General features: G+C 37.7%; 1 protein-coding gene across 1 annotated transcript in view; it reads right to left on the bottom strand.

Moving 5' to 3' along the window:
• The window catches only part of CD226 (CD226 molecule), a 78,745-nt gene that overhangs the window by 14,692 nt on the left and 49,092 nt on the right, over positions 1 to 14,961 (bottom strand). The window contains exon 4 of the mRNA XM_014781497.2: positions 12,598 to 12,945. Within this exon, the coding sequence (XP_014636983.1) occupies positions 12,598 to 12,945 (348 nt within the window). The remainder of the gene's footprint in view (positions 1 to 12,597; positions 12,946 to 14,961) is intronic.

Raw genomic sequence — 14,961 nt, forward strand, 5'->3', positions numbered from 1 at the left:
AGATCTGAGGTTGAGTAACGGCAGCACTCAAGCCCTTCTCTTAAAGAATTATTGTGTATTCTCAGTAGCCACTGTTTTGCTGATTTCTTTTTTTTCACTTTCATCCCAATGCTATGTTGATTCATAGGAGGACAAAAGTGTCTTGAACCATAAAGCCATTATTTTCCCTCCCATCAAAAAAGATAAACACAGTTAAAACAATTTAAAGCATGTCACTGAGATATATAAATGAATAATTTACTCCAGGACTGTGACCCTCCAGCCTACGTTTCTGCCAATGACAAGTATTTATGGCTGAGTTATAAACCCTTAGAAAGGCTCATGATAGAAATGCTGCCAGGTCCTTTCCTCAGAGCCTGGCGGGCAAGAGTAGGCATTAATGTCTATTGTTTATCCTTTATTAGAGTTTGGGGTGGAGTTAGGGAGTGAGGAACCATGTAACTCAGAACCTAAATATCTGGACCAAAAAACACGCTAGAAAAAACTCACAGATCCTGACCCTCTAGCCAGCCCTGGGTAGGTCATTGTAGATATTGGTTCAAGTTATTCTCGCTTTCTTACCTCATTAAAAAGAGAAGCAGAAATATTAGATTTCATTCTATGTACAGATGGAATATACAGGGTGTGAGTTCCCACAGGGTAGATAAGTATGAGCTGACAGACTTAGCATTATCAGATCGATTCCAATTTTTGACTCACTATACAACGCAAATATCCAACCTTCATCCCACATTAGACCTTGATTTCCTGAAAAAAAACAGATTGAGGAGGGCAGCCTTAGGGCCTAGTCCTATCTTCTAATTCTTTTCCCTGAAAGACTTCAGCCTAAGACATTTGATCTCCCGGACACTTTTGTTGGCAACTGCAAAATGATGATAAAATCAACCCCAAGGGTGGCTATGGGGCTTAGATAAAACATATAGAAGTGCTTTATATACTTAAACTCTATGTAATATATAAATTATTAATAGTATACTTATATTTTGTATACATACATTCAAAATTGGGGTTAAATAAATAACTTATTTTTATTCTTTTCATGTTGAACTAGTCACTTGTAACAGAGGATGCTTGCTGTGTTCTAGATTCACCTTCTTGGGGAAAGCCAGAGGTAGTGCTGATAAACATGTATAAAATAATTGTAGCTTTGGAGGACCACTGGAAATAATGGTAGCCTGAAGTCTGTTGAACTTTCCTGTCTGCCTGAAATATGCATCAAGTGGTTATTGGTATGGTAATATTATTCCAAGTTTTCAAAGGTCAACTTTTTTGTGTGAATCAGTTTTATACTCTTTGTATTTCAGAAACCTTTCCTTGTATTATAGCAAGAAAGTCCTAGGGAATAAATTATTTTCAGAGAATTAAAGGACCATGACATCAACCTCTAATCTTTCTTCTGAGTGAATAGCAACCACTCTTCCTCAAAATACAAGTATTATCAGATTTTAACTGAGAAACATAAGATGCAGAGAATCTAAATAATTGCCCTGAGGCAAGCCAACAAGAGAAGTGAGTTTCCAACGCAATCTACAATTTTGTTACAGTGGTTTGCCTCTCTTGATGGAAAATAGTTTCCCAAATGACTTGAAAATTTTACATCAGTTGTGAAGCACATAGTGTAAGATAGGCCGTAAAGTTTACCTGCTCAATATAGGATGACTGAACGAGCTACATTTTCTGGTGTCATTAGGCATATTATGCTGTACTGTGAGCCATATGCTCTACAGCGAGCGATGTGTGGCACGGGAGGGTGTCTAAGCCAGCATATGAGGCATAGGGAGGTGAACATCTTTGATTTAGGACACTTGTTGAGAAAATTTTCAAGGCTGACTCCATCATATCAGATGTCTCACCTTCTTACCCAAATATTTCTTAGTCTTCTATTACACTTCTTGAACACGTACGTCAATTTTCATAAACACAGATTATTTAAAGGAGACTGTTTTTATGCATCATAAGTCAGAATGTTAGGAACTGCACATATCTTGCTCATTTTCTCAGTGAATTAGTGTCCAGAAAAGAGTTAACGTAGCAGGCCTGAGACTTGTCCTGACAAAGGCCTGTTTGCAAGGCTGGCTCCTAGTTCGTGTGTGGGAACTTGGATTTTTGGAGCGTTCCCACCGTTCCCTAACTGCTAGGTGGTTTATTGTGTCTAAACTGTTTATACGAACAATGTGATTTATGCTAAACACCTGCTTTCCTTCTGGGAAACCAGTCAGTCGCTCTGACTCTGCCCCATGCGCCTTTCCCTGTGCTGATTTTTCTGGGTATCCTTTCGCCGTCATAAATCAGAGCCACCCCTTTGGAATGTATCATCAAGAAAAGAGCACCCATGTCTCCCAATGGGGGGATGGTGGGAGGGGAGGAGCCTGACTTCCACAGGCGCCTTGCTCCAAGGTACAAAACTACCTCCTGGCATAAAAATGTAAGAAGTTCATTTATCCTTTGGACAAAGCCAATTAGCTAATACAGATGGTCACCCCATTTACCAGGTGAATTTAGGATGAGCTGTGTGTAACCAATGGTGCTGTCAAGTCCCCTTACTTGAAGACAAGTTATTGTTTTCTTGAGAACATGCATGTAATGAGTTGTATCTGCTAGGCTTTATAAAAGGTGCGATCTCTTTCTGTCTTTGCAATCTCCTAGCAGATCACCTGTGATGCGTATCACAATTCTGGTTTAATGTTTATTCAATAATAAAATTGTTTTCTTTCTCTTCTACCTTTGTGGAGCAGTTTTCTGGGTAGGGAGAAGATTTTGTTTCTAATTATAATTCCCCAACACATTGTTATTATCACTGTTGTTTAACCAAGTATAACTCTACAGTGTCATTATCACGCTTATCCACAAGGATATAATAGGAAATTTTTCAAATGCTCTACTGAAATCAAGATACACATTTTCCTCATGCAATAAAACACAGTAGGCCACCATACCATTTAAATATCCTACGTATTTAGCCATTCAATATAAAGGTCCATAAATATGAGAGAATATAACTATTCAGAATATTTTAATATGGAAAATAAACTTCTGCTTTTTCCTGGGAGATTTTGGGTGTTAAGCCCTTGCTGTCCCTGAGGGTACAGGAACTAGAATTCTGATGGCTAATAACTCCAGCTCTGGGTTTAATGGTCATTGATCATCTACAAGAACTAGAGAGAGAGCAGGATTTCAGAGGAAGGAGAAGGGAGGAGGGACCTAGGACAGATGGAGGATGTGCTTGGGAATTTTGAGCAGATTCCCGGGAAGTTTCTCAAGGGAGTAGGCTTCCCCATAAGGGGAGAGTCTAGTGGTTGGATCTGGTGAAGACCTCGGGGGCAGGTGCTTTGCAAAGCCAAGATGCCACATGAGAGCTGAGCTATGTCCAGTTCTCTCCAGCAAGAACTTTGATTCTCCTTTGTCCAGAGGCTACTCCTTAAGTTCCCCTAGTCTATTCCTGATGTGGACTTGACTTCATCAGCAATCAGCATTCTCTTCCAGACCCTAATACCTGCTACCTGACTTTGCTCATCCCTCATACGACTGTGTGGAAACATTCCTCACATGACCCTATGCTACCCACAAGCCCCAAAAAAGGCGACAAGTCAGTGGGGAACCCCACAGGCAGCACCTGTGATGAACTGAGCAAGCTTAAGCACACAGAGCTGGAAGAAAATGGGGAGAGATCAAATTTGCATTTCTTTGCTCTACATGTTGGTTCAATTTGAAGTCTATTGCACCTATAAACCTCCTAAAAGGAAGAACACAAGGCTATGAAACTCCACAGTAGCCAGCTTGGCTTGTGATGCGTCTGTTGATGATAGTCACGATTTTTTTTCTTTCACTTGGAGCAGCAATATAGTGCCGTGGTTAAGAACAATAACTCTGAAGCCAGTCTGCCTGGCTTTAAATCCCAGCCCCTCTCCGTACTAGCTATGAAGCCTTGAATAAGTTACTTAACCTCTCCATGCCTCACTTTCCTCATTCGTAAAATGTAAATAATAGAGTTGTGTGACAACTAAATGAGTAATCATCAGCAAATTCTTAGAGTGACTGGCACACGTATAAGCATTGTACGTGAGTCTGTCATATAGGAGCCAAGACAAAGCCCCATGACAGTCAATTCCTACAACTCGACTTGTCCCCTGGGTCCTTAGAAAACCTCAAAATTCAAACTATATGACCCTTACAAAGGCCTATATATAAATGTATGATAGATTTCACACAGATCTTTTCAGAATATGAAATATCAAGCTTTGGGCTGAATATTTACCTCCAAATATTCTATCAAATTTTAAATTATTTTATTCTAAAACATGTTCACTAAGTGCTCTACAAAACATATGAAAGCCAATGACTGGCTATAAGAAACAAGAGCTCTGGTAATAATTTCAAAATCTGCAGCTTTATGTTCTAAAGTTTACCCCATTCTAGGTACTTTCAACATAAGCATCTTTGCCATAGACATCTTTGCTGCAAGTATTTTCGCTGCATAACTAATTGGCCACAAGGATAAAATAATGAAAAATAAAAGAGGGACTTTAAAAAGGACATAATGAGGGGCTGGCCTGGTGGCATAGCGGTTACGTTCACGGGCTCTGCTTCGGCGGCCCAGGGTTCGCAGGTTCAGATCCCGGGCGCAGACTGATGCACCACTTGTCAAGCCATGCTCTGGGGGCATCTCATATAAAGTAGAGGAAGACGGGCATGGATGTTAGCCAGGGCCAGTCTTCCTCAGCAAAAAGAGGAAGATTGGCAACGGATGTTAGCTCAGAGCTAATCTTCCTCACCAAAAAATAAATAAATAAATAATAACAAAATTAAAAAGACTTTATTGTGAAATAAATACAAAATACTTGAATACATTTAAAATGTGTGTAGATTCATAGCAATACTGGGCAAATAACTGATTTTGTTTTGTAGTTTGTACCTAAGCACTTGTCTTCAAATCTTTCGTTCACAGTAGTATACATTTATTTTTTTTGCTTGTTGATTTGTATCCTCATTTTGGCATCCATCTCACTTTCTCTTTTTTGCTATAATTTCTTCCTCATTGAGAGGTATCAGTTTCCAAACACTAGGATGCATATTTGTAATGAGCTTTGTATTGCGTTGTGAAAAGCCTTCTACACTGTCATTTGTTCTTGGCATATTGTCACATTGTCCATTCCTAGATGTTCCAAAGGAAACATGGGAAATGTGGAGCTAAGATTTATATGATATAAAAATAGGAGTGCTGCATCAATGGAGAAATGAAACCAAACTGTTAACCAGTTGAAACCAAACTGTCAACCGGTTATTTTATCTTAACCAAACTGTCAACTGGTTATTTTATCTTTACAGCAAAATTGCCCTACGCCACTTAGTTGTGCGTCGAAAACGCTTACAGCAAAGACGTCTGTGGCAAAGATGCTTACAGCAAAAATACCAGACACGTGTATAATTACCCATCTGATCTCTATTTTTTAAAAATAGCCAATGATTAAAAAAGAAATTGCATAATTGGATTTCAAAACTGATACCTTTCTTTATTGGATCAGGAAGAGAAGACAGTAGTCAACACAAAAGCAAAACAATCTGTTTTGATTAAAGTATTTGGGATTTGGCGTATGTGTATATATTTTGTATGAGTGTAAAACTGCCCACACAATCACATGTATTTATTGAATGTTTACCATACGCAGGTTGAATAATATGCTCATTGCTGCTCCTAACAAATGTTCACACATATCTTAATTCACAAATGTACACACGCACACACATTAAAAGAGTGAAGAATTTATCTCAGTGCTCTATATAAGACATGAAAAACTGAAGGCACATTAACATTAGGACAATAATTATACTTTGCAAGCTTGTATTTTTCTATATTTGTCAACTTGCCTCCTGTGTGGACCTAATTTGGGGGTCATTTGCACACCCATTGTGTCCGTGAGCTTTGATTTGAAGCCGCAGAAAATATCCCATTAATGTAGCCTTCTCATCTCAATACTTACTCTTTATTTGCCCGTTGTCCGTCATGATGATGATAAGGATATTTCATTTCACTCACTATTCACCTTAGCTAAAGCCATTTCTCACTCCCCACCAATCCAATAGAAAGCCATAACATTTCAACCTTATATCTATGAAAGGAAGCATCTCTTCTTGTAGGTAAATATGCCACTGGTATATATAAAAGCTCATGAACATCATAGTTACTTTTGAGTTCTAGTAAAAGTGAAATACATTGAATTAATTCTGGAAATAAATCTTAGAGTAGCCAATGAGGACTGCAAATACTTATTTTATAAAAGTTATCCAAAAATATTTCTCTGTTGAATAAATGCCTTCTAAAAATCCCTGAATTATTTCAGCATAAATAACTTTAAGATACAAATTGGGGTTCAAAGATACATCTCTACAAATCACAGATCCATGTTTATTCTTTATTTCCTGTCCTTTTACATAACATAACATAACATAACATAACATAACATAACATAACATAACATAACATAACACAGTCCTCTGCAACCCTACTAGGTCACCTTTGGATATTTGTCAAGTCAGGTCAGTACCTGTTTGAAATACTCCAGTTGAAATTGGAAGTAGTTGTCTGACTAACTGAACTATAATACTGAAAACTAGAATTGCTATTAAGAATGAAATGCCGTTAGTCTTACATGAAGAACCAATTTTTTAAAATTTTAAGTAATTTTCTGCTTGCTTTTGGGGAAAACTTCACATAGTCATCTATGTTCAGTTGCTAATAAGGCTCTGAGAGAGAACTACAAGCTGTTAACAATTCCTAGATGCTTTAAAATGAAAAATCCCACGCATGACAAAAGAGTAGAAATGGCTGTTTTGCAGATGGAGTCAGTAGGCAGGTCTCTTTAATAAGTGTAGCCGTGGATTTTAAGTGGGAGAAGAAAATCAGTACATTTGTCTGAATTTGAATCCCTACCTATACTCTAATTTCCTAAGGAGAAGAAAACATGAAAATTGTTTGAAATTCAGGTTGAGGATAAAGATCCACTTAAAGAAAAGTAGCTCCTAGCATTAGCTGCTTTCTAATACTACCAAATTACATTGTTGATAGTGGTATTCAATGAGAACTTACATACATGAGGTAGCAATATACACTCAAGAATGTTCCTTACAGGGCCGGCCCCTTGGCTTAGCGGTTAAGTGCGCGCGCTCCGCTGCTGGCGGCCCGGGGTTCAGATCCTGGGCGCGCACTGACGCACCGCTTCTCCATCCATGCTGAGGCCACGTCCCACATACAGCAACTAGAAGGATGTGTATCTATGACATACAACTATCTCCTGGGGCTTTGGGGGGCGGAAAAAAGGAGGAGGATTGGCAATAGATGTTAGCTCAGAGCCAGTCTTCCTCAGCAAAAAGAGGAGGATTAGGATGGATGTTAGCTCAGGGCTGATCTTCCTCACAAAAAAATAAATAAATAAATAAATAAAAGAATGTTCCTTACATAATAGTGTCATCAAACCAATTTAACATGAGATCTTTCAACATTTCCCTCTCTCTGATATTAACTTGGCATTATTATTATTCAATTCAGTATCCTGTTTATCTCCACAAATATGGTATGTATAAAAAATGACTGCAGGCAAACATTCCGGGATTTTGTGCATTAGGAAAGATGGATAAATCAATATGTGTGGCTTACAAAACAAACTAACTGACCGGTTGCATTTTTTTTTTTAATGCAATGTCTCGTACACAAGAACTGATTTAGGCAGAGGCAACTGTAAAGTAAAGATACAACGACATAATAGGCCATGATTGAGTAATCAACTCACTTGTGATGCTGGAAACACTGTTTCATCTGGATATCCAGTTATCATCCAGAATTTTAACTAACTAAATTGGGCTGAAAATTCTAGTTGATCTGTTTCAGTAGAGGCTATTTTAACTTGCCAGCAGTGACACCAGTGCTCTGGGACTCTGGTCCTGTGGTCCTACCACATAAATTAACTGTCCTGGACATTATTTTCTATGTAGGTACAGATAAGAAAAGGCTGAGATTCATCACACTGTCATGGAAATGGACATATCAGGCATCCCAGTGGATACCAGCTCAGACAACCCCCATGCCTACCATAGTCGTATCTATTATAAATTCATAGGAGTGGGATAGAAGGTTCTGGATTAATGAATCCCTAAAAAAAACTTCTCTTACCTACAACCTGAAACTGTTCAGGAATCCAAATCACCTGGGAGCAAACTGGTTGATTTTTAGCAGAAACCAAAGGCCAAAGAAATAAATGAGGTTTATTTCTCTTCCTCAATATTCTCAAAGTCCAACTCAGGAGCACATAGTCCCAAAGTCAGTAATCTTCCACCATCTATAGGCAAGATTTATAACCTACAGCAGTCATTACCTCTTTGTCAACCCTATACCTCACAGAAGAAATATGTGGGAAGATTCTCTTGGCTGTGGCCCCATGATTTCCTAGTGAATACTTCTGTAATCCTCATTTACAAACCCCATCCTCCACGTCCAGTGACTAGCATTTATGCATTATTCATATGAAATATACAAAACAAGAAAACTAAAGTTAAAAAAGGAAATAGACTTTTTTGAAAGTTATATATGTGAAGAGATGTTCATGAAAATTTTCTCCCCAAACATTGCAATTGATCTTCTGAGAGTTCAGGTTTCTTTGATCAGCAATCACTAAACTTCAAATGTTAAGCGTTGGTGAAGAAAATCTAGAAATCATCTAGCTAGAAAACTTGAAACTAAAATGGACACAGTCCCTACCAGAGTAGATGGAAATATTAACATACAAAGAATCAGTCAAGAACACTTACTGAGCATATTCTGGAAAGATACTTTGACAACTCTAAGCAGAGATGCCATAATCCCTGATCTCAAGTAATTTCTGATAGAAGAGTCTGCACCATTGCAAATAGATGCAGTTATTAAGTGACTCAAGGGTATAAATTTCCAAGTTATAAAAGTTTGAGAAATTCAAGATGCTTAATGGTTTGACATCAGGGAAGCAGTTTGGGCTAACGTGGAAAAATCATGAAGATAGTGAGATCTGATTGAAACTCTAAAGGAAGGAAGGTAAATGTGGTAAAAACTAGTAGGTTGGTTAGGAAAGGGAAAGAATAGGAAAGTGTGAGTGACTGTCAAGGGGGCACTCCAATTAGACTAACATCTCTCTCCCCTTGTCCAGGCTACCTCTGTGCCCAACCAAGGTGGGTAGGGGGCCTGTGGCTCATTACTAAGCCTGTACACCAGCTTGGATCTGCATCAGTCTAGAGGAAGGGGCACCTTTTTCTAATTTGTCTTCCTGGAGGAGGCACCATTTGAAATTTGTCCCTCTGGAGTAGGCCCCAAAGACCCCAGTATGTGACAGTGGTAGCTTAGTTTGAGAGCTCAATCATTCATGCAGTGACCATCACAACTGACTGAGCTAATTTCCTCTGCCTCAAATTTCTCTTTTTATTCTATACTCAACTATTTGACCTATACTTCCTTGAATACTTTTTTACCATCTTTGGTCAAGAATTGATAATGGCTCTCAAGGAGATCCAGAGTTTCACCAAGGTATCACTCAATTGAACCTAGCTCCTTCTGTATTAACCCATGACTCAGAATATCTATACCAACCTAATCATTTGATTGCAATCACCCACACACAAATTCCTTATCCCTCCGTGCATATTTTGTGTTACTCCCTGTAGTCTTTCCTCTGCTCTGATTATCAACACCTCATTAGAAACTTGATGGTTCAGCTGAGTGGCCTCATTGGTGGAAGAAAATTGGAGAAGGACGTGAGTAACCCTACTTATCAGCAGTAGCAAAGAGAAGTTTGCTCAAAACTAGTGTCCTCTAGAAACTTCCTGAGAAAGCTGATTTCATTTCTTTGATCCTCATTCTTTTTATAATCAATAAGCTCAGTTGAAACAATAGTAGAGTGAACATCATTTAGTTAATATTAAAAGACTTCACAAATTCTTTTGTTGGAAACTAAAATACTTTTCTCATGGCTAGTGAAAAACTAGAGGATATTGAGGGATAAAAAGAATTTTTTTTACTGTCAGTATACACACATTTTCCCCTGTTCCTTGTCCCTGTGGTCTAGACAAGTTTCAAATTCATAAAAGTCAGTCTGGAACTATTTCAAACTACTTCCTGGGTCCTGAGTGCAAAGAACAGGAGATAAGTATTTCTTTCCATTCAGCAAAGAAAGTCAATAGTAATTTTGGGTTCAACTCATATTCTGCCAGTTTCTCCCTCTGCTCAAAATACATCAAGGCCTGGATACATGACGCATTGGGTGACATTGTGTCATCTGTTGGGTGACCTCTGAGTATCTGGTACTTGTCTGAGGATGAATGCAAGCTGGCAAAAGTCAGGAGAAGAGCCTCTGCTTGTGTATGTGGAATATGAGTCCTGAAAACCTCTCTTTTGGATCCTATAAAATAAGTTGACAGGAGCTAATAAAAGGATGCATAGCAGTTTATAAAATTTGTGTCACAATCACCTTTCTCTTGACAGTTGAAATAAATTAAATCTGCTCCACATCTTATACCTGTCTCTCTGCTTTAATCCCTACATTGATTTCTGACCAAACAGCCTCAAGACTTGAGATAATCGAATTTCAGCAGAGAAAACACAAATGATCTATTTTTGCTTTCCATCTGATTTTTTTATATTCAGTCTTTAATTATAATTATTTTTAAAAGGAATTAAATCACAACACACAATCAACAGCTGTCATCTTCCATCAATTATAACTTTTTACTAATGGGTCCACTTGATAGTCTTTCAACACGTCAATTGAATGTCAAAAAGCCATTCTGAAAGTGTTCAAAACACATGGACATTAACAATACTGACCATTACATTCGGTCACCATTTTTGATGTCATTTATAGCTTATGTACAAAGAAAAGAAATAGTTTTGTGCAAGAAACTTAGTCATGTTTGGACAAATGAGAGACATTTTTACTAATTAGTAAGAGTTAAACAACTATACCTCCTAAAATTCTATTACCTCCATTTTCTCTATGATTTAAGATGTTTATAATTACTTTTTCAACATATAATGGACAGATCTTATTTCACATGTGTTTGAAAATGATTCTTTATGACATTATTCTGAATAGAACTTCTTCTTGCCTTGGTCTCTGAGGGAATATTAGTGACTATTTTTATTCTTTCTCTTTCCTGTCCAGGTTTCAAAAACACTTTTATAACGCAAGGTTTTTTAAGGTGAGAAATATTTTCTACATATGTCTGAAGGAACAGAATCAACACTTAAAATGAAGAATCTCTGTTAATTTTTCTCCCCCAAATATTCCATCAATCTTCTTCTGCATCAAGTTCTCACCCTCAGCTCCCACTGTCATTAAGAGGAATAAAGAAGGCTTGATGTGACCCAAGGTGATTATGTATGAAAAACTGCAATCCTCTGGCAAATGTCCTTCTTAGCACACACAGCTGCTGCGGCTGCAGTGGTGGAGGCTGCTGTAGATGCAAAACCTTTTCTTCTTCCTTTCCAGTGCAGGAAGAAACATTGGTTTGCAGTCTATGAAGGGACAGCCAAATCCTAGGAAGCCTTGGCTCTAAAAGTCTACACACAAGCCAAGGCACATGAGCTGGCTGGAAGCACATGAAAGAAAGAGAGAAAGAAAAATGGAAGGAAAGAAGGAAAGAAGAAAGGGAGGGAGGAAAGGAGGGAGGGAGAGAGGAAGGAAGGAAAGAAGAGAGTGAGAATAAAGTGAAATAAAATTTCTGTCACCAGTAAAAATAAATTATTTTCTCTGACATGTCCCTCCGCAGTGAGAAAACTTGCCCAGAGGCAGAACCAGGAGAGCCTGAGATCACCTTCCTGCCACTCAATTGTAATGTAGGCCTCTATACAGACTTCCAGACAGGCCTCTCTGTATTTGCACTTTGATTAAGTGAAAAATTGCTTTTTCTTACTCTCACACAGGTTTTGTGGGGCCTGAAGCTTACATGGATTAGGGCTTCATTATGAAACGGGACACAAATTACTAATACAAAATTAGTACTGGACCTTGGAAGAAGCCTGCTCAGGTAAGAGATTCAGTAGCTTCAAGGCCAGTCTGGTTTTGCTCCCAGGTCTGAAAACAAAAGACGGAATCAAAGCTCCGATCGGGCAAAGTAACAACCACGTCATCAAACATTTATTAAATTCTACTCAACTCAACACTGGTTCAGCAAATACCAATCTAGCGCCATCTTTTTATTGCTGAGGATACATGGGATTAGAAAACCTAGTCACCACCATCAAAAAGTTTTAATGTAATTGAAAAAATAGGAGTTACACAGCTGAAACTTATAAGCTGTTGATACCAAGTATTTTTCAGACACACTGAATTTTTTTTTTTAATTTCAGGAATGTGGCAGATCAAGAAAATGGAAAAGATCTATTATTGCTATATCTGTGATGGATGGATTAGCAAGATAAAGAAATACTAAATACTAACATTCAATAACTGACAACTTATCTAAATTCATTCCTTAAAAAATATTTTGAACAATAGATTCATGAAAAAGACAACAGAAACCAATCCACAGTGGTTGGCTTTTTCCATTTTTGGCACTTGAAGACATCTGTCACCTACTCACCATCGGTTATGGTCAATCTCATCACGAAGGTTTCATTTTCTCCTGTGCTGGCCTTGAAGCGACATCGGTAAAGTCCCGAGTCAGAGGCCGTGACATAGGGCATGACGATGGAGGCCCGTCTCATTCCCTGGCTACAGTTGCTCAGGATCCGTCTTCGGTACTTTGAAGTGTAACTTCTCCCTTGTGACAAGTTGCAGCTAGTTAAGAGGTCGATCTGATGGGGCTGGATCTTTTCCCACATAACTTGTTGTAATGGCCACTTCATCTGAAGCTGACAGGTGAGTGTGATATTTTTTCCAGGTTCTGAGACTATGCGACTATTTGATGGCACAGCTGTCTCAAAACTATCTGAAAAGAAGGAGCAAATGATTACACTTAGGTCCTCAAATTTTTGGATGCAAAGATGGAAGCTACCCAGAAAGTTCTATCAAAATGATTGGTAATGTTATTTAACATAGTTTCATTGATTATAAACAATACCTTTATACCACATTTTTATGACAAAAAGGCTTTGAAAGAGGCAGGTACATAAATAAGAAAGAGGATATGATTGTTCAGACATGTTCTCTTAAGTTTTACTTGGTTAACCAGATAACAAGAAACATAATTGAAACCCCTGGTGCTTTTCTTGGTAGTGATCATATCAAGAGGCTGAATTTCACAAGACTGTTCTGCAGTGATGCTGGGCTGGTGACTCACACACTGACTTGAGTAGCAAATATCCAGATTATAATCATACCAACTAAGATTTTAACGGTCATAAAAGAGATACCAAATCATTTTCATTGATTACATACATAAACTTATTTTTCAAATATACAAGTTGCCTTATGCATAGATAGAGTAGGGACACACATGTGATATGAATTTCTGGGTACTAGGAAAATCCGCTAATATTTTCCCACTCCCCTATCACCATCACTGAAATATCCAGTACAGGGCACTCAGTAAATAATCACCAGATATTTAAATCAGTTCTTACAGTGAGGGCTGAGGATCCCAGGGGGTTCCTGTATCCCTCTCTGAGATCTGAAAGATCAAACCTATTTTGATAGTCATGTTAAGATGTAATTTACCTTTCTAACTCTTATTCTATATGAATATATATATTTTTAGAATTTCACTCTTATCCTACAATATATAATAGATAGTTTCAGAGGCTCTGATGACTAATGGGATATGTGCTTATAAATTCTGGTCTTTTAAATTTTGCTCAATGTTAATTTCTAATACAGTAAATATTGATAGTTATAACCCCATAAACAAAAACTCTTTGGAGTCCTCAATAATTTTTAAGAGAATAAAGGGAAAAAACAATTCTAAAATTCATATGGAATCATAAAAGACCACAAAGAGCCAAAATAATCTTAAAATTAAGAACAGAGATAGAGGCATCACATTTCCTGATTTGAAACTATACTACAATGCTACAGTAATTAAAATAGCATGGGACTAGTATAAAGACAGAAATACTGACCAACGGAAGAGAACAGAAAGCCCAGAAATAAATCCCTGCATATATGGCCAACTGATCTTTGACAAGGATGCCAAGAACACACAATGGGGAAAGGGCAGTCTTTTCAACAAATGCTGTTGGGAAAGCTGGATACCCACATTGCAAAAGATTGAAATTGGACCCTTATCTTACATCTTACACAAAAATCAACTCAAAATAGATTAAAGACTTAAACATAAGACCCGAAACTGTAAACTCCTAAAAGAAAACATATGGGAAAGTTTCATGACATTGGCCTTGGCAATGACCTCTTGGATATGACACCAAAAGCACAAGCAACAAATTCTAGACAAGTGGGAGTACATCAAACTAAAAGGCTTCTGCACAACAAAGGAAACAATCAACATAGAGAAAAGGCAATCAATGGAATGGGAGAAAATATTTGCAAACCATATATCTGATAAGGGTCAATTTCCAAAATATATAAGAAATTCCTAAAACTCAATAGTAAAAAAACCTAATTACCCAATTTAAAAAATGGGCTAAAGACTTGAATAGACATTTCTCTAAATAAGACATACAAATGGCCAAAAGATATGTGCAAAGATGTTCAATGTCACTAATCATTAGAGAAATGCAAATCAAAACCACAATGAGATATCACCTTACACCTGTTAGGATGACTATTATCAAAAAAAAAAAAAAGACAATTGTTGGTGAGGATGTGGAGAAATCAGAACACTTATATACTGTTGGCAGGAATGTAAAATGGTGCAGCCTCTATGGAAAACAGTATGGAGGTTCTTCAAAAAATTAAAAATAGAACTACCATATGATCCAGTAATCCCACTTCCAGGTATTCATCCAAAACAACTGCAATCAAGATCTCAAAGAGTTATTAGCAGTCC

Source organism: Ceratotherium simum, chromosome 14 (assembly GCF_057802395.1).
Source record: "Ceratotherium simum simum isolate JZ-2026a chromosome 14, ASM5780239v1, whole genome shotgun sequence".
NCBI classification, from domain to species: Eukaryota; Metazoa; Chordata; class Mammalia; order Perissodactyla; family Rhinocerotidae; genus Ceratotherium; species Ceratotherium simum.